General features: G+C 36.5%; 1 protein-coding gene across 6 annotated transcripts in view; it reads left to right on the top strand.

The window, feature by feature from the left end:
* Positions 1-309: 309 nt before the first annotated feature.
* Positions 310-20,201, top strand: part of FUBP1 (far upstream element binding protein 1) — a 32,496-nt gene continuing 12,604 nt past the window's right edge. For 2 of the 6 annotated variants that reach the window (XM_065894837.1, XM_065894859.1), the window contains exons 1-16: positions 433-552; positions 6,815-6,905; positions 8,599-8,637; positions 9,617-9,656; positions 10,197-10,246; positions 10,339-10,410; positions 10,535-10,592; positions 12,239-12,401; positions 12,501-12,599; positions 12,724-12,825; positions 13,070-13,172; positions 13,272-13,372; positions 13,745-13,886; positions 14,513-14,673; positions 17,221-17,372; positions 17,458-17,537. In XM_065894837.1, the coding sequence (XP_065750909.1) occupies positions 433-552; positions 6,815-6,905; positions 8,599-8,637; positions 9,617-9,656; positions 10,197-10,246; positions 10,339-10,410; positions 10,535-10,592; positions 12,239-12,401; positions 12,501-12,599; positions 12,724-12,825; positions 13,070-13,172; positions 13,272-13,372; positions 13,745-13,886; positions 14,513-14,673; positions 17,221-17,372; positions 17,458-17,537 (1,573 nt within the window). Of the gene's footprint in view, positions 553-6,814; positions 6,906-7,731; positions 7,795-8,598; positions 8,638-9,616; positions 9,657-10,193; positions 10,247-10,338; positions 10,411-10,534; positions 10,593-12,238; positions 12,402-12,500; positions 12,600-12,723; positions 12,826-13,069; positions 13,173-13,271; positions 13,373-13,744; positions 13,887-14,512; positions 14,674-17,220; positions 17,373-17,457; positions 17,538-20,201 lie in introns of all 6 variants that reach the window. The other 4 variants (XM_065894830.1, XM_065894845.1, XM_065894867.1 and 1 more) reach the window with 4 other exon arrangements.

Here is a 20,201-nt window from a genome sequence, read left to right as displayed (position 1 = left end):
GACCCTGGGCGGAAAGTCCACCCATTCTACCTCCTTGAGGCGGCGACCGATAAGAAACTACTCCTTTCCTCCAGCCTTTCAAAAATTCAAGCAGACGGCGGCCAGCTCACCGGTCCACTAACCCAGAGGCATGATCGCACCACCTCAACCCAAAAACGCGCATAGAGGAGGCGCCAATAGAAACCCCATTCTCGCGAAATCTAAAGACAATTCTCGCGATATCTCGCTGTCTGGCTTTTTCCAGCCTCACCCCCACACCAGCGCGTTGCTTCAAAACATCGCGAGATTTTCTTCTTTAAGTCTCCGCCCCTCTACGGCACGATGGTCGCACAAGAATGTGATACAGCCTCGGCGGCCGCCATTTTCTTTCTTTCTTAGCAGTTGGTTGAGAGGTCCCTGCGAAGAAGCGGTAGCGGCCACTGTAGAGTAGGCATGGCAGATTATTCAACAGTGCCTCCACCCTCCTCTGGCTCAGCTGGTGGTGGAGGCGGCGGCGGTGGTGGTGGAGGAGTTAACGATGCTTTCAAAGATGCGCTGCAGAGAGCCCGACAGGTAAGTCTGGATCGCGCGGCGAGACCCCGACAGCTCACGGTAATTGGCCGTTGGCTGAGTAGGCCGCTACTTCTTCGCGCATGAGGAAGAGGAAAGAAGTGCCCTTCCGCCCTCTGAAATGTGACGAGACTCACGTTTCTCCACGTTGGTAATATCGAATAGAGGCTGGAACTCGGTTTTGTGTTCTTGGTGTCTAAGCCACTTTGAACCCCAACGCGTGCTACGCGAAGATGGCTTTAGATTTTTTTCTCCCGTTTCTGCGGTACTCGCGCTTTTTTCTCCAGGGTGTTAGCATTTCCTTTTCCTCGGAGTGAACATCCTCTTCCATGGGGTAAAGCGCGCGTAGTTTTTACACAATAGTATGGAAGCTTCTAGTAATGAGTTTGGGAAAGGACTAGGGTCTGTCCGCAGGAGCCATGGTAAGGGAAGGGATCTGTCATTAAAGCAGTCTTTAGAGCTTCCAACCCGTTCGAGCTCTCCCGCAATTAATCTTTCGGTACTATACACTTTCACACCTTCAAGGAAGAAAATTAGAGGCGAGCACTCGTATTCCGCGTTGGAATCCCTCTTCAGGGCGGGATTTACGCGTGTTCTACTGTTCCTTCCCTCTTACTTCTCAAAATGGCTTCAGGGCCATTATACCCTAAGTTTCAATTTGAATCTGCCTCTCAGTTCAGAGTCGTAAACTGACCAGACCTCTTTGTATTACGTAGGTGCGTACATTTGCCCTGAAGGCACCACTTTTCCAAACAAAAGCTGTAAAAAAAAAAAAAAAAAAAAAAAGTTATTTTCCAGGATTTTATTTGAACTTTATCTTTATTAGATAGTCCCTTAATGTAATTTTAAAACGTGTGATGTTGGTATGGACTTGTGTCTAAGTAAAAGTAAGAATCTTATATTCTCGTTATGACATGATGCGTGTTAGATGCTAGAGATTTTTAGAGTACAGTGTTAAGCTCATGGTAATCAGAATCCAATTTTGTGGTATGTTTTGATTACATTAGTTCACTTCGTTAACTTATTTTTCACCCCCCGGTTGGATTAAAGGATCATTTGAGTCAAAATCCATAAAATCTGTAGTGATGTAGCAAAGCGCTCATATTTTTATAATGTGAACACATTATAAATAAAAATGTACCTGTACTTGTTTTTAATCAGAAATTTTCCAAGGAGTCAACAGAAGGTCATCATTAACCCTAATTCTGCGATTTATTCACCTTATTCTTATTTACTACTTCTGAACATGTTTAGAATAGTGACTGAAACATTTATATAATGTCAGGAACTCTGTTAGAAGGGTTTTATTAGATTGGATTGGAAGACTCACCTGAATTATTTTATTCAACCAGCATATTGAATTAATTTGTGACACACACTGTACATAAATACTGGAGACTTTTTAAGTGTGTTAATTAGGTTTCTGCCTTCTAGGAAGCTATGATGGTCAAGGAACCAAAGACAAAAGAATAGAAGTATCTGATTAACGCTTTCAAACAGTAGACAAAATATGGGCACTGTTAATTCATCCATTTGTTCTATAAACATTTTAGAGTTCTGTGAATCAGGTACTGTACATAACACCAGGGATTGGGGTACATAACTGCCAAAGTAAAGGACTGATATTTTAAGCAACGCATTAAAGAATGAGTGAGAGTTTGACCAGTGGAGAAAGAAGCAGCATGTGCAAAGGTATGGGGGTTTGGGGGATGACAAGAACCTAAGAGTGAAGTCACTGGAGGATAGGGTTGTGTGGGGGAAGGAGGGTGGAAAATGAGGTGAGAAAAGGTACAGGTGGATACAACTTCTGAAGACAATTTTCTTATTTAGACTGCCTTTTTAAATATAGAAATTGTCCTCAAACTATGAATTTCTTGTCCTCTGTTTATATGCCAATAGCTGCCCCAGTGCCCTTTCTGTAATAAAATTTACAAGTGTCTTTGCTGTAATTTGATTGTTTCTACAGAATTGATCTTAAATCTGAGATTCTCATATTTAGCATTTGAGTTGAATTGCCCCTTCTGGTTACATTTGAGAGTGCCTCTGTATATTGGTTGTAGAGCTGCTTGTCTGATTATGTAAGTGGAGTATAGGGAAAAGTGCTTGGGCTGAAGGGACAAATTAGGTTAATCCCTGAAATACTTTTTTCCTTATCTATATTAAATGGATACTGAATTATATTTCCAAGATCTCCATCTAACCTTAAGTTTCTTTTCTTTGTCTAGAGTATTGTGCTGTGTTCTTTGGAAGGAAGAGGTATAAGAACAGCTTCTTGCCTTTAAAGAGCTGCATACTGCTTGGGAAGCTATTGGCATTTCAGCTGGATAGTTCTTTGTTATGCAGGAAAGCAGAACAAATGATAGGGATCCCTGGTCCCTATCTAGTAAATGCTAGTAGCATTTACTCTAGCTGATTGTTGCCATGAGGCAATTGAGGCCGAGTTGCTCAGTCTTTTTTCCAGAGAATTCTAATAGCTTATTTTCTTAATGTGAAATTTCCAGATTTTTATAATATTCTGTGAGCTAAATCTAGCACAGGGGCACCAGACTGCTTCTCTAGTTTAGGTTTCCAACCTGTCTACTTTAGAAATTTGTATTTGGGTATTTCAAACTGTAACTGCAGAGGGTGATGTTGAAATTCTTTGATTAGATCTTTAGTGATCACACTGATAACAAGTTCTGTCTTTGAAACACTGGAAAATTGAGATACATCTATCTACTTTTTTCCCCTTAAGGTTATATGAAGATAGAAGTGAATCAGAGACTGAGACTAAGTATAGTGGTAGATCACAGGTTATGCAAGAATATCAATCCTCATCACTTCCCCTCTAAACAACTATTAAATTAGTCGTTAAGTACTCAATTCTTGAAATCTCTTTCTTGATAAATTGTGAAAGTAATTCAGACTGTATTATGTTTGAATGCAATGAAGAATTTATAAAATAGGACTGTTGACTTTTTACTTAGCATTAATCTCCAGTGAAAACTAGTATTTGAGTGTGTGTGGGGTGGGGGGGGGGGTTGTTTGGTTGTTTGTTTTTTAACACATTTTGAGACGGGATAGCAAAGCTTGATTATGATAATAAGCACAGATTTCTGGGCTGTAAAGAGGGGACAATGCTAATAAAGTGGTGGGCTAGTAATATTTCTAGCCTCTTCACATTTCTGGTGCATAGGAATTGAATCCATTAGGACCTTGCCCATAGTAGGTACTCATTATTTATTGAATTGAATCAACAGATATCTTTAATGAATTAAAGCAGTAATGAAATTTTGTTCTGAAAATAATTATGTTCTTTCAAAGTGTATATCTTTGGCCAGTACAAATAAAAACCTGTTAAATTTTTTAAATTGAATATTTGAAGTCTTGTGAACCTGCTTTATAGTTGAATTAAAGTGTGCTGATTTGTTCATAGTAACTGGCAATTTATATGCTACATATTAGGCTCTGTGCTAAGCATATTTATATTAATTCATTTAATTCTCACAACTATTCTACAGGGTAAGTGTAGAAACTATTTATCTCTTTTGTACACAGAAGATGAATGAGTCACAAAATGCTTAAGAAAATTTGGCAAGGACACAAAGCAGTAAAACCAGAATTACCACTGACCCCAAATCACGGTTGGACCCCAAAGCCTAAGGAAGCATGTAGACTGAAAATTAGGAGATAGTCATTTTGGGCATTTAGGTAATTACTTCTGAAAATCAGCTTTTTGTGTGTTGTTTGTGGTTTTGTTCTTGTCGTTTTAATCTCTAAAATCAGGTGGTATGACTGAATAATCTCAAATTTCCTTTCAACTCCAGAATTCTTGGATTCTAGGAATAATTGATGAAGAAAGGTGGAAAATGCTAAAACATTGAAAGCACAAAAAATATTTACTCATTTGAGAAGTAGGCAGGGTCCAAATGGAAAGCTTGAATTTTTACTGTAAATTGAAAATCAAAGAAGTTACCTACACTTAATTCTACTAGTCTCATAAGAATTTTATATAGTTAGAGATTGGATTTTAGGAATTACTGTTTCTCTTAAATTCTGTGCAGTGACCTAGGAAGTGTATGTTTTCTATTGATCTTGGAGAATTGATTAAATCTGTGTTAGTATTTTTTCTAATAGTTCTTTAATGTTTTTGTATTGGTTCTGAATTTTTGAGATGGTGTTAACTGGTTCTTCTGAGTGAACTAAAGATCAATTTTATTTTCAGTTGGATATTTTTAGAACTATTCAGTGGATAGGGAGGTATAAATAAATATCCTTTTTCTGTGCAGAAGTTCCTTGGAGTTCAAGGAGTGCTGCTTTGCAAACTCAGTGTTTATAAAAGCTAACTGCAGAAGGTACTACCAGCCTAAACCATTTTCTTTCATTAGTATTAACTCTTTCCTTGGGCCAGAAATATTTTCCTCATAACATCAATGCCTAGCAGTATGTTAAATTTCCTGAGGTACAATTCAAATGCTGATTGCTTTAAAACTGAATGGTGGAAAAGCAGTTCTCAGATGTGATGAGGAAAACTTTCAGGAAAGAAATAAGATTTTAATTAGATCAAAGATTCGAATAAGCTTTTGAGAAAGTGAGAGATGATTAAGATAGGTTAGAGTGATCAAAGCTATAAAGTCAGGAAATACATAATTGTATACCTTTCTTGTTGAGCATTTTTATATTTAATCCTAATATGCTTTGTGGTGGGTGTTTGCATTTACAGATGAGAAAAAGAAACCTAGGAATCCTAGGAAATACATTTGGTATATGGGAACTGATATATGTTTAGGACTTACGTGATACATGTTGGGTTCAAGTCGTTTAATACGCTTATCCTTTCCAGTTTTCTAATTATAATGAAGCTTGAGGCACTTGGTTTAGTTCCACATCAACACCTTTTTAGAAGAATTCCAGTCACCAAAAGTTTCATTTTCTGTTTAATTTTTATCATGGATAATTTCAAGCATACTCAGAATTGAAAGAATAACGTGGTGAACTCTAATGAGCCCATCACCCATCTTTGGTGATTACCACTTGTAGTAACTGTCAAGGAGGTGTGTAGAAATTGGGACTTCTCCACCATTGACTTACTATGTAACATTGGTTAAGTTACCTCTTGAGATTGTTTTCAATTGTAAAATGGATATCTATCTCACTAAATACTGTACCTCATAGAATTGTTGTGATGATTCAGTGACAAAATGAGTATAAAACATTTATTATAATACAGAGTTTGGCCTTTTGCTGGCACTCAGCAATTTTAGTTCCATTTCCCTTTTCATAGAAAAATGCAGTAAATAACCCCTGATTGTGCCCCACTTATGACTTGAGGCTGGTGTTTTTTTTTGTTTGTTTGTTTGTTTTTTTTGTGGTATGCAGGCCTCTTACTGTTTTGGCCTCTCCTGTTGCGGAGCACAGGCTCTGGATGCGTAGGCCCAGCGGCACATGGCTCACGGGCCTAGCCGCTCCGCGGCATGTGGGATCTTCCCGGACCGGGGCATGAACCCGTGTCCCCTGCATCAGCAGGCGGACTCTCAACCACTGCGCCACCAGGGAAGCCCGAGGCTGGTGTTTCTTACACGATGTTTGCCCCACTCTAAAAGTTAAAAGTCTCTAACAATGAAATGAGTTGTGGTTCTGTAACAGAGACTTCCTTAGACGTACAACTTCCCAGGCTTCCTCCACACCTCCTCGTTCCCTTAGAAAAAGATTGTCCAGTAGAAGTATAATGCAAGTTACATATTTTGTTTAACCCAACATATCTAAAATATTACCTTTTTAACATGTTCAGTATAAAAATTTTTGAGACGCTTTACATTCTTTATATTTGTTCCAAGGTTTCGCTATCTGGTGTGCATTTTACACTTGAAGTACATCTCAATTTGGACTAGACATATGAAATACTCAGTAACCAAATGTGGCTAACATTTTACCTTATTAGACAGCACAGCCTTAGCCTGTTCACGTTCTCCCTATACCAACACAGAGAGTCATGGGAGAGAGACATGGAGAAGATAGGATTAGGATCCATATTTTCCTCAAAGTTATTTGGTCAGTCTTCTAAAGATTCTTAATTGATTACTTCTTTGTTTTTATAGAGATATATCAGAAGCAATTCCAGATGATGATTATTTGTTAACTCTGAAGTTATTAATGATATTAATAAATTGAACTGTAATTTTGTCTATCAAATTAATTTTCTTATGTGATAGATATTTAGCATATATTAGGAAATAATGTAGTTATGATGCTATCCTTAATGACGGTGTGTTTTTTGTTTTTTAAGATTGCAGCAAAAATTGGAGGTGATGCTGGTACATCACTGAATTCAAATGACTATGGTTATGGGGGACAGAAAAGACCTTTGGAAGATGGAGGTAAGTTATAGCCATAAATATTTTAAATTGTTTTACACAGAGTTTAGTTGAAGTGATTTTCAGTATTTTTCAGATGTTCTTTTTTTGAAACATTGCTTTTATCATAAGGTTCCTAAAATTGTAAGGGTTATATTGGACTCAAAAGGAGAGGGGGGAAAAGAGACCTAGACAAGGTAGGTAAAATTTGAGTTAACCAGCCAGTTTTGTCTTACTAGAGAACATCATTTTCCCTCTTTTAGGATTGTGCCAGATTGATAGTTTGCACAGACGACTTGTTAATATACTGAAGAAAACAAAAATACAAAATGTTTAGGAAACATTTCATGGGTTTTTCTCATCATACATGAATTAATCTGAGATGCTGTATTCTCATTACTTTGTTATTTCAGATTTCACTTTAAAGGTTGAAGTTGTTACAGTTTGCTACTTTAGTGTGTTGCAGGTTATACCATTTTTTGTTTGTTTTAGTACCTTGTTTTGTGTTTCAGGTTTAACTCAAAATGTGGCTTAAAACAGTAGATAAACAGTGCCTTGTATTTTTTAAAAACGTAATTGTTGAACCTTCTGAACTTAGAAGTCTGCACATATTTTTTTGTTTTAGATTTGATGTATGAATTTTGATACGTTTTCTTTTTGCCCTTTTTTTTTTTAAAGGAGGATTCTGAATGAGCATATAGAATGTATTTGTAGCTTTTGACCAGGAGTGCTTGGTTTCCTTTTATTTAAGTGTCTTTCACATTTATAGTGAGGTTTTAATATACAAAAAAAATGAGCTAATGATGCTTCAGATGTTGTATGTAATGTATTCTTTTTATTTTATGTGTAGATGGCTCTTGGACAAGTCCGAGCAGTACAACACACTGGGAGGGAATGCCCTCTCCTTTTAAAGGCAGGAATTTTTATTTATTACCTGTGTTCAGTATGTAAACGTGAAATAAACCAGTGGATTCTTAAATGGACACAAATATTTCTTGGATTATGTGTCTGAATTTTTGTTGCACAACATTCTGATGTTTAATCATTTAAGTTTGAAGGGGGGAGGAGAACGTAGTACTTTGAGCTGTAGGTTGTCTATTCTAAGGTACGCATTGTATTCATGTGTGTAAAGGATGTAGATAAAGATGAAGTCATGTAGTTGTTTGAGTTTCTTTTGAAGTTTATGCTGTGAAATGTTTGGTTAGGAACAGTAGAACAGTTTAGATTGAGATTGCCTTGCAATGTGATTTTTTACTTATTTTTCATAGCTTTGTGTTCACTGTCAGATACACTCAACTTTTGATATGTCAAATTTTCACATTTTGATAGGTTTTTTTCCTTCCAATCTTCAGTTCCTACAGTGGGAAGCATCATTAGACTTTAGCATGTGATGTTTTGCTAAGTAACGGACTAAATACTTTGTCTTGTATCATTCTAAAGTGCTTAACATACATTAAGGTCAGTGATTTGATTCCGTAAAAGAGAACTTTTTTTAATGTCTGTGCATCTTTTAAACATGAAGAGAATGAAAGAAATGCCGTTTTCTTTCGATCACTAAGTGTTTGGGTTGAGTTTTGGCAGTTTTGGTTCAAATGATAAACCATACCCTCAGCTATTTCAGTAAATGTTTATATTGGTATTCTTGATTGGGCATGGGGGAGCTAAGTCTTATGTTTGTACTTACTGGCAAAAAATTAAAAGACTCTTAATTTTACAGATCAGCCAGATGCTAAGAAAGTTGCTCCTCAAAATGACTGTAAGTATTTATTTTAAATTGGGTTAAAAGTTAAAGTAACTGTGGATTTTAATATTAGGGCTTTGTTCCTCTGTTTTGTTTGGTATCTTTGAAGTTAGTTGGAGGCCATAAATTATCTTTTTGTATGAATTTATTTGTAAAAATATACCTTCTATCTCCCAGTTCAGTTATGGCCATGTATCAATATAATTTCAGATTTAGTTGCTAAGTCATTTTACATGTTCAATTTATTTTTATAGCTCTGTTTTTGAAGTACAGTTGTTATACATTTCATTATGGTTTATCATTGGCTATTGAATGTAGTTCTTTGTGCTATGTAGTAAGAACTCATTGTTTATCCATTCTGTACATATTAGCTTATATCTGCTAACCCCAACTTCCCACTCCATCCCTCTCCCAGCCCACCACCACCCCCACCACCTTAAGTCTGTTCTCTGTCCACTAGTCTGTTTCTGTTTTGTAGGTGGAATCATTTGTGTCAAATTTTAGATTCCGCATATAAGTGATATCATATATTTGTCTTTCTCTTTCTGACTTAGTATGGATATCTAGTTGCATCCATGTTGTTGCAAATGGCATTATTTCATTCTTTTTTATGGCTGAGTAGTATTCCATTGTATATACGTACCACATCTTCTTTATCCATTCATCTGTCAATGGACATTTAGGTTATTTCCATGTCTTGGCTATTGTGAATAGTGCTCCTATGAACATAGGGGTTATAGCTCCATTTCTTAATCTTTGCTTATGCTGCTTGAAAAAGGACAGTTTTTCTTCTGTGCTATTGCCAATAATGTCTGCCATTTCATTGAGTTTCTTGCCCACTCTCAGTGTTAAGTATCCTGCATAAAATTTTGGGCTCTTCAGGGTGTTGTCTGTGTGTCAGGGAAAGATTTTAGAATTGCTTAAAATGATTATATTGTTAAATATATGTCAATTAAATTAAATTAAATTCTCACTTTATTTAATTTTTTGGTAGCTTTTGGAACACAGTTACCACCGATGCATCAGCAGCAAAGGTATGGTCAAATAAAAGCTTTTCAAAGAGCACTTTGCAAGTTTTAGTGGAACTGTATATGAAACACAGCCAAGTTAGTATATAGTGAATATGTGTCTGCTTTTTTTTTTTTTTTGGTATATATAGCTCATTTCCCTTGACTCAAATAGGTGATAGCAAATGATCTGTTTTCTTGAGTGAGATACGTTTGTAATTTGAAAGGATGGGTGGAATTAGCCACACTTTAGAAGAACTAAGCTGAATTTAAAATAACTGTTAAAATGATATCTCCTGAACTGCACCCCAACTCTTTTGTTCGTGCCTTCAGACTGTTCCATCCACCATACCTTCCTCACTTGATGTGTATGACGTTAATTAAGATACTGGGTTTAACTACTCAGGCCCCATATTTTGACTTTGAGTATTTTAAGTATGTGCCTAGAAATCTAGTTTAAGCTATTAGGAGCCATTAGATTTCCATTTTTATGTTTACCTTTTATTTGTAAACAAATTATCTATCTTTCTTTGAAGGAAAATGTTGGTTTCTGTTATTTCTTAGCAGATCTGTAATGACAGAAGAATACAAAGTTCCAGATGGGATGGTTGGATTTAGTAAGTAATCTAATTTTTTTAAAGCTATGAAAAAACATAATCAAAACATACTTTAAAATCTTTCAGCAAATAATTTTCTTTTTTCTTACTAGTAATTGGCAGAGGAGGTGAACAGATCTCACGCATACAACAGGAATCTGGATGCAAAATACAGATAGCTCCTGGTAATGTTATTCTCTTGCTATTATTTTCAAAGTGACAAGAAAACTAGCATTTTTAAAGTTGCTAGTGAAAATGATGCTGTTAACATTTTCTTGGCCTAAGATTTTTGTTTGTTTTTAATTGTAGACAGTGGTGGCCTTCCAGAAAGGTCTTGTATGTTAACTGGAACCCCTGAGTCTGTCCAGTAAGTACGAAAATCATGTTCCAGCCCTTCCTTCCTACTGAAGGATATTGTCCCTGCAATTGAACTGACTTTCTCCTGCACTATTCCTTTTCCCCTTTTTTAGAAAATTTCTAACAGCATATAAACATGCTTGAAAATCCCTCTAAACAGAAAACCATCCCTAAACCCCACATTTCTAATTCTCTGTTCTCTTTTACAAAAAAACTCCTTAAAAGGTGGTAGCTCTGCTTGAATCTTCAGCCTTGATTTCTTTCCCTAAATTCCAGATTCATATCCAGCTGCTTCCTTAGTATACTGTCCACTTGAATGTCTACTAGACATCTTTAAATGTTAAACTTCAAATTGTTAAAAACAGAATCATTGTTCTCCAGCCCATGCTTTTTCTTTTACTCAATCCATTTCATCTCATTTCAGTGTATGAAAACTCTGTTTTAATACTTTATCTTTCTCTGAAGTCTCATTTATCCATAAGCATTTTTTCCTTCCCAGTTATTTGGAATTCAGCCTCTTCTTGCCACCTTCTGTACTGTCACCTTATCTATGACACCATTTGCCTATATTACCACAACGTGTCTCCATTCTTTTTAGCCTTGTCTAATTATAGTATAGCCATACCGATCCTTTTAAAATATGAATCAATTCATATCACTACTTTGCTCAAAGATCCTCTAATGCTTTCCCATTTAGAGTAGAAGTCAGTGTCTTTATTATGTCTTGGCTTACCTGCCACCTTTCTCACTTCATATTTTACCATTCTTCTCCCAACTCACTTGGTGCTAGCCCCATTTAGCCTCTTTTCTATTTTTTCAGCACACCAAGCGTGCTTCTCTTTAGAGTCATTTGCACTTTCTGTTTCTTCTCCCTGGAACATTTTTTCCCAGATATTTTCATAGTCACTCCTCTACTTCCTTCAGGTCTTGGTTCAAATGTCTGCTTATCAGTAAGGTCATTCATTTTTCTTTTTTTTTTTCTTTGCCCTGCTATGCGGCTTCTGGGATCTTAGTTCCCCGACCAGGGATCGAACTTGAGCCTGCTTCAGTGGAAGTGCAGAGTCTTAACCACTGGACCGCCAGGGAATTGTTCATTCATGTATTTTGCATAAAATAGCATCCCTTCACATACATACACACAACCTGTCCTCCTTATCTTGTTTTGGTTTTCTTTATAGCACTTCACAAATGACATGTTGTTTCTTTAACCTGCTATTTTTACTTACTTAATGAAGTTAAGCCATGCCAGCAAGGACCTTGTCTTTTTATTTCATTGCTGTAACCCCATTACCTAGAATAGTACCTGGCATATAGTTGACATTTCTTAAGTATTTGTTGAATGAACAAATAAATTTTAACATGTGAGTAACCAAAGTAAAGGTTTTAAAAAGTAAACACATCGTTTAGTTTTTGGGAGAATGAGCTTTATTCTGAGATAACTTCAGAAGTAGGGTGTGTCTTGGAAATTTTGGACTATTCTCAAAAATATTGATTATATATTGATACCTAGAAAATTTATTGTGTGGTTTCAGTCTTTGACACTCATGGCATTTTCTTTTAATTGTTAAAATTTAGTTTTAGGCCACCTTATCCTGAATTGGGATGAGAGGAGTACCTGATTATATTATTTTGTATTGGCTATTAATTTGTTAACAGATCAGCAAAACGGTTACTGGACCAGATTGTTGAAAAAGGAAGACCAGCCCCTGGCTTCCATCATGGTGATGGGCCAGGAAATGCGGTTCAAGAAATCATGATTCCAGCTAGCAAAGCAGGATTAGTCATTGGAAAGGGGGGAGAGACTATTAAACAACTTCAGGTATTACTATGTTTGTAAAACGATTACTTTTTGTCTGTTTTGAAGCCCGTTTCCTTCCTCTCCCCTCTTATTAATACATCTGATTTCTGTGATTAACAGGAACGGGCTGGAGTTAAAATGGTTATGATCCAAGATGGACCTCAGAACACTGGTGCTGACAAACCTCTTAGGATTACAGGGGACCCATACAAAGTTCAAGTAAACTTAAGTTTATATTTTACAAAGAGGGATTTGGGGTGGATGGCAGAGGGGGAACACATGCATGAATAATTACAGTGTTTTGAGACACGATTCCTAAATTGGGTAATTTTTTCTACTTCAGCAAGCCAAGGAAATGGTGTTAGAATTAATTCGTGATCAAGGTGGTTTCAGAGAAGTTCGAAATGAGTATGGGTCAAGAATAGGAGGAAATGAAGGAATAGATGTAAGTAAAAATACCAATTTAGAAGTGGTTGAATGCTAGTCCATAAATAAGGTTTTTCCTGTTTTGTTTTACATAGACTTCTCTAACATTGTACTGTCTTCCCCCCCACTTTCTACCTTGGAATACAGAATGTGTACTTTGTATCTTGCCAACCTCTTTGATATAAATATAGTACTTCTATGGTTTGGGGCAGATTAATTTTTCAGGAAATGGCTTTCCTAATGCTTGGTCTTCTCTGCGTAAGGTCCCCATTCCAAGATTTGCTGTTGGCATCGTAATAGGAAGAAATGGAGAGATGATTAAAAAAATACAAAATGATGCTGGTGTTCGAATTCAGTTTAAGCCAGGTGAGTACATATATTTATTTTCTAAGCGTTGGTGGCAGTTACTTTTGACATTAATTAATTTAATGCTAAATTAATCCAATTTGTTTCCTTTGTTTAAAGATGACGGAACGACACCAGATAGAATAGCACAAATAACAGGACCTCCAGACCGATGTCAACATGCTGCAGAAATTATTACAGACCTTCTCCGAAGTGTTCAGGTTTGAAAGAATGTTAAATTTTCATTGTTTTGTTTTCATTTTAAAAATACCTTCATTAAATGTGAAAGTCCCCCTCCATATTATTTTTATCAGAATCTGTTTGGTGATACTTTATTAATAGCTAGAAAGTTTAAATTGCTTTAAGGTGAACATTTTGGAGCAGGACGGCAGCTACATAAGTGCACTGCTTTATTCACCACAGCATAAAAGGAATAAATGGTGGTGGTCATTTCTTGATTATTTGGGCCAAGGTGTGTCCCAACTTCTCTAAACTTCTCATTTAGGAAAATGAAAGTCAAGGGAAATAGATGTGTAATAATTTTACTGTGGAAAGAAGAGCATATTTCTGACTTTGTCTTTCCCCTCTTTTAGGCTGGTAATCCTGGTGGACCTGGGCCTGGTGGTCGAGGAAGAGGTAGAGGTCAAGGCAACTGGAACATGGGACCACCTGGTGGACTACAGGAATTTAATTTCATTGTACCAACTGGAAAAACTGGATTAATAATAGGAAAAGGCAATGTATTTAAAACTATTAATGTGTGGTTAATAATTTAACGGTTCTGGATGCTATTTCTGTTGCTGTTGTAAATGAGTAGCAATAATTTTTTTTTGGCTGTGTTTTAGTAGAAAAGTGTTCTTATGCTGATAGTAATACCTAAAGCCTAAATGAAGGGCTTTGTATGTACTTAAGTCAAGAGTGGGATTTGAATCACATTGGCTTCTAGAGAAGGGAACCAACAGTATAATAGTGTAAGAAATTTTTCTTCTGACCTAGAAAGTGGTTAGTGTTTTTGTTTATTTTGCTGTTTCCTGACATGTTTTTAAATTTTTGAATTTTTAAGTCATTGTGTTAGTTTATATTTACGTTGCTTAGAAAAGGAATTTCTTTGAAGCAAATATTTTGATGTTATAATTCATTTTAAGGTTGGGTGCAGACATACTAAGTTATGTCTTAAAACTTAAATGTGTGAAATGCTTCATATAATTTGATTTAAAGTGTAGAATAAATGGAAACTCCTCGTAGAATATTGGCAAATGGGATACTGTTCATACCTTCCTTCTTAATTGTGACCAGTTTGTTTTGAATAGCTCCTCTGTATCCTTTGAATCTTTAGAGAAATTACTGTGCTTTGATTTTAGGAGGTGAAACCATAAAAAGCATAAGCCAACAGTCTGGTGCAAGAATAGAACTTCAGAGAAATCCTCCACCTAATGCAGATCCTAATATGAAGTTATTTACAATTCGTGGCACTCCACAGCAAATAGACTATGCTCGGCAACTCATAGAAGAAAAGATTGGTGTGAGTATGCTTTAAACTTCCAATTGATAGCACAGATCCTGTTAGTTAAATAAGACATTAATTCATGTGTTCCTATAAGTGCTGTACAGAAAAATGTTAATTTCTACTCTAAAATTATAGGTCTGGTCACATAATAGAAACATACAATATAGAAGAGATTTTCCAGTGATGAAAATAACCCAGTTAATACACAGTTACAGGTGTTCAGAACCTTGTACTTGAGGGTGGGTAAATAAGAGGATAGCATTACTTGAGTTACGATATTAGGGTTGGTGGAAGATAGTGGAGTATACCTGAAGGAGACAGTTAACAGGAAGTCACTATTTATTAAGGGCTTGCGTACCCAACTTTGGTGAAGCAAAGGTGAATCAGATGCCTGCCCCCTCAGTAAAGTAGAAATCTATAAATTCTAATTAGACTGGCTGACAGTCGTCTGGGGAGTTTTAAAATGTCGAGCGCTTGGGTGCTTTACACCTTGACACATATAACGTACACAGTTCTGATTCAGAATGTCTGCAGTAGGACCCAGCATCTAATTTTAGAAGGATGTTCCAGGTGATTCTGATGCATGATCAAATTTGGAAATAGGAAATAGTGCTTTACTGTGTTTATCTTACTGTGAAGAATTAACGTGAACGAGCATCTTAAATTATTAATAATAATTAGAGTATCTTAGGAAAGTTCTTCTTGATGTTTGCCATGCTGTGAATGGGGTGTTTCTCTCTGCTTGGGAAAACAAAAATAGATGTACAAAAGACACTTCAGAATACCTTATGGGGACTTCCCTGGTGGCGCAGTGGTTAAGAATCCACCTGCCAATGCAGGGGACCTGGGTTTGATCCCTGGTCCGGGAGGATCCCACATGCCGCGGAGCAACTAAGCCCGTGTGGCACAACTACTGGGTCTGCTCTCTAGAGCCCATGAGCCATAACTACTGAGCCCACGTGCCACCACTACTGAAGCCCGTACGCCTAGAGCCCATGCTCTGCAACGAGAAACCACCGCAATGAGGATCCTGCACATTGCAGCGAAGAGTAGCTCCTGCTCACAGCAGCTAGAGAAAGCCCTCGTGTAGCAACGAAGACCTAACACAACCAAGATAGATAGGTAGGTAGGTAGGTAGGATAGATAGACCGATTTATTTTAAAAAAAAAGAATACCTTATAAAAATATACACAAACATAAGTTCTGTGGTGTGGAGAATAAGTATAATTGTTCAAAAAAATGAAGAAAATAATTGTTGGACTCAGTAATGGCAGGAATTGATGGTAGAAAAATGAATAGTGCATCTCGGTTTTGGATTTTGCTATCATCAGCATTGCTTCTGGATTGATGGACAGACTAGATATTGTTCAAGAGAAGCTCTTAAGAAGAACTTGGACTCTTGAGGCAGGCTCTTTGGGTTCAAAATACTCTGAATCATTTACTGTGTGACCTGGAGGGAAGATAATTACACTCTTCTTTGCCTCTTTTTCTTCTGAGAGTGAGGATAATCATACCTACCTTTTAGGGTTATAGGGATTAAATGTTTGAAGTATGTGTGTTTATCCCTTAAAAGAGTGCCTAGCACAAAGCCCTGTAAAAATGTTGCTACCTTTTTTCAGTAATCGTTTTTTTTACTATTTGGAAAGGAAAGGTTATGTATAATTGAAGTGAGGGATAATGACAGCAGTTAGAGACTTAAAGAGACAGGTTATTATGAAAGTCTTGAAGTTTGGCTTTATTGTAGTGAGAAAATTGACAACCATATATAGATTAAGCATTTTTGTCCAAATTGTCACATGGTGAGTATTAACTGCATGAAAGGAATATTTTATTTTAGAACAGTTAAATCTAGTGGTCCTTACAAGTTGGATTATCAAAGAAGAATCAACTAAGCATTATTAATTATGATGTGGCATGAAATAGATACGAAATATCCTGATTTGTTAAATCAATTAAAAAGGGAATCTTCATGGTATTCAGAAAATTATGATAAAAAGGGTAAGGGAGGAAATAAATTATTGATTGAAATGGGGCTCAGTGACAGGAAGGCTGTGAGAAGGACTGGTTTGTTGAGTGAGAACTTGTTACATTATTGGGGAAGTATTCAATAGCCAGTTCATGATATGAGACCTAAGCAATTTGAGCACTGTATTGTCAGCATGATTCTCTGATTACAATGTTAAGTGAATAGATGTAGAGTAGATGCAGAGAGAGAAGAGCTAGAGGTAAGAACTTGATATTTGATAAGCTTCCATGATTAAGATGATAAAGTGTTAGTAAAAGTAAAAATTGTACAAGGAAAGGGAAATAATGGAAAAGGGAATAGCCTGAAAAGAATAGAAGGTAAAGTTAATGTTTCAGTTCTTTGCTAATGCTGTTGATTTTAATTAATTTTACATGCCTTTCAGAAGTTTTGCAACTTGAGTGAGGAAATGAAGAAAATCATAAATTTTAGATTGCTTGTGGTTAGGTAAAAGGGTAGAAATGGAAGGTTATTTGGCCTTTGAAATGTTTAACCATTACTGTCTTTCTGATTTTTGTTTGTCTTTTGCTTTTTTGCAGGGCCCAGTAAATCCTTTAGGGCCACCTGTACCCCATGGGCCCCATGGTGTCCCAGGCCCCCATGGGCCTCCTGGGCCCCCTGGGCCTGGAACTCCGATGGGACCATATAACCCTGCACCTTATAATCCGGGACCACCTGGCCCTGCTCCTCAGTAAGTTTTGAGTTTGGTTCTAGGCTTTTCCTCAAAGATTCTAGATTTTGGGAAACTATTTTAAAATTGATTTCTGTGTTTTCAGTGGTCCTCCAGCCCCTTATGCTCCCCAGGGGTGGGGAAATGCGTATCCACATTGGCAGCAACAGGCCCCTCCAGATCCAGGTAAAAGATGCTTATCATTTGGGTGTAATCTGTGTTTTTGTTTGCCACTCCTGTTATAGTTATACATTTTCTAGTGTTGATTGTGTGCATTTTCTGCACTTGTTTCACTCCTTCAGCAGAAGTGTTAGGTTCTGGTTCTACTACAGTGTATAAGACTGTTATGAGTATGGTCTATTTTCGTAGGTCTTTTTCTACCTGCATTTGGCTTTCTCTACTTTAGAAGTGAATATAGCAGAATGCTAAAAGCCAAGAGTATAGGAAGAAGTACAGTGTCTTAGGTTTTAGATGCTAGTGCCATCAAATGTATGTTAATTGTGACATTATCCATGAAAGAATAGTGTATATTTATTTATAAAATTGTGTGAGAGTCAGTTGGAGTGTTTAATCCTTGGGCATTAAACTTCCAAATTCTCAAGATATGTAAGTTGCCTATTTTAGTATTTCTGATATAACTTCACATTAGTAAAAAGCAGGCCTGTATTAAATATCTGCATGTTGGAACTCTCAGATTAATTTAGTTAAATATTTTCTCTGTTCAAATGTGATTTTTATCTGTTACATTTTATTCTATCCTTGAATCTTTTCCCACCCTGTGGTTTTCTTTCCATCACAGTCAAAGAGCATTAATTGAAACCAGTAACTTTTATTTATGATCCCTTTTTTTTTCTCACCTACTACATACCTCTTAGGCCTCTTTCACTGGAGTAGTTTCAAGGAAGGTACTGAATTAAAGATTCCTTTTCACACTAGTATACTTACTTTTTAGTTTAGTTTTTTTTTCTTGTTTTTTTTTTTGTGGTACGCGGGCCTCTCACTGTTGTGGCCTCTCCTGTTGCGGAGCACAGGCTCCGGCCATGCAGGCTCAGCGGCCATGGCTCATGGGCCTAGCCACTCTGCGGCACGCGGGGTCTTCCCGGACTGGGGCACAAACCCGCGTCCCCTGCATCAGCAGGCGGACTCTCAACCACTGTGCCACCAGGGAAGCCCTATACTTATTTTTTAAAAAACTAAAATAATATAAATGAAATTGTTTTAGTGAATTTTATTAAACATGTCTGGAGTTAAGGGTGGCCCTGTGTTATAACATACCTTAATTTCATAGGAGGTATATGCTCTTTGGAACATGATGATACAACATGACAGTTACCAAATAACCACAACTCCCTCACGTTCAAGAAACTAAACTGTGTGCGCTAAGGTCTGAGTATGCAGCAACGAATTTACATTCTGTAGAAATGCGTACTTAAAATGTTAGCAGTACTGTGCTAGAAGGACTTAAGAAGGGTCAAATATGATTTATTGTATAATAGTGTTTAAAGAATGGAAGGATTTTTCTTTCCCTCTTGTAAGTTAATTGGTATGGTGTTATTAAGCAGAAGAATCCCACCACTGAAGAGACAGAAAATTAAGGGGCAGATTTATATTGAGTAACTTGGATGTGCAGGATGCAGGACTGCACCTATTTGGATGCTCTGTTTGGGTAGGTAGTATGATTGAGAGAAATGATGGGAATAAGAAGTGGTCTCTGTTTCACAGTCTCATTTTCCCACTTGGGGTAGTGGTGAAGTCATCAGTGAAAGAATTGGTTAATGAATGTGACTTTCAGCAATGCCTTTGGGAAAGAAATAACCCATTTTGCTAAAAGATAAGAGCTAGTGTTAGATATTGCTTATATGTAAAAACCAAAATGAAATTTTCATTACTTTGTATTAAACATCCTGGTATTTAAATGTGGCCCTATATTGACAGTAAAGTCTGTATTCTCTGAATTAAAATCTGTTTCTATAAAAAAATTACTGGGTTGTTAAAGATTTATGTAGTAGTCACATACTTAGAGTGAAACAGACTTGAATAAGTCCTAGTCATAACTTACTAATTATGGGATAGTAAGCAAGTTTTGAATCTCTCTATATGTTTTCTTATCTATAAAATGATAAGTAAATGAATGAATACAATAATGAATGAATTTAGTAAGTGCTCAGTACGTATATATGTAATTATGAGACTGGTTTTCATATATGGTCTACACATTTTAAGAGTGTAAGTATCAATTCCTAAAAGTCTGTTTTATCTCAGTTTCTCTATCTAGACGTGCTATAAGTGTCATATTTGTATTAATTACTATAAGGTAATGATACTGTGTATTGGGACACATGTATTAATTTAGAAACTTATGGAGAGTGGCATAATGCCTTATAATTGTATCACCTTAGACATTGGATCACTCTGGGAATCCTTACCCTTTTTTTCTCAAACATCACTAACCTTTGTTTTATTAGGCAGCTGAGAATTGCTGCCCATTTGGGATGAAGGCTCAATAGATTACATATAGATATAGAATCTGGTTAAGGAAATCACATCTTTCTTCAGGATATAAACTAATAAAGATATACCTATAGTATCATATGATACACCCAGTATAAAAGACAGAATCCGTAAGAGGATTTCTGTTTCAGACTGAGAAGTCTCAAACTTTTAATGCATCAGTTGATTTTTATGAAGGATGAGTGAGGGACAGTCAAGTGCAGAGGAAGCATAACATGGTGAAACGCCCAAATATGAGCATGATGACTTTTGAAAAGTACAACCAATTTACTGTGGCCAGAACTTGAGTGTTGGAAAAATATTGACAGCAGGGAGAGGAGGCTGGAAGGGAAAGTATAA

The sequence above is a fragment of the Phocoena phocoena genome, chromosome 1 (assembly GCF_963924675.1).
Source record: "Phocoena phocoena chromosome 1, mPhoPho1.1, whole genome shotgun sequence".
Lineage (NCBI taxonomy): Eukaryota > Metazoa > Chordata > Mammalia > Artiodactyla > Phocoenidae > Phocoena > Phocoena phocoena.
Note: the sequence above shows the minus strand (reverse complement) of the source record. Positions and strands in the feature narration are given on the sequence as shown.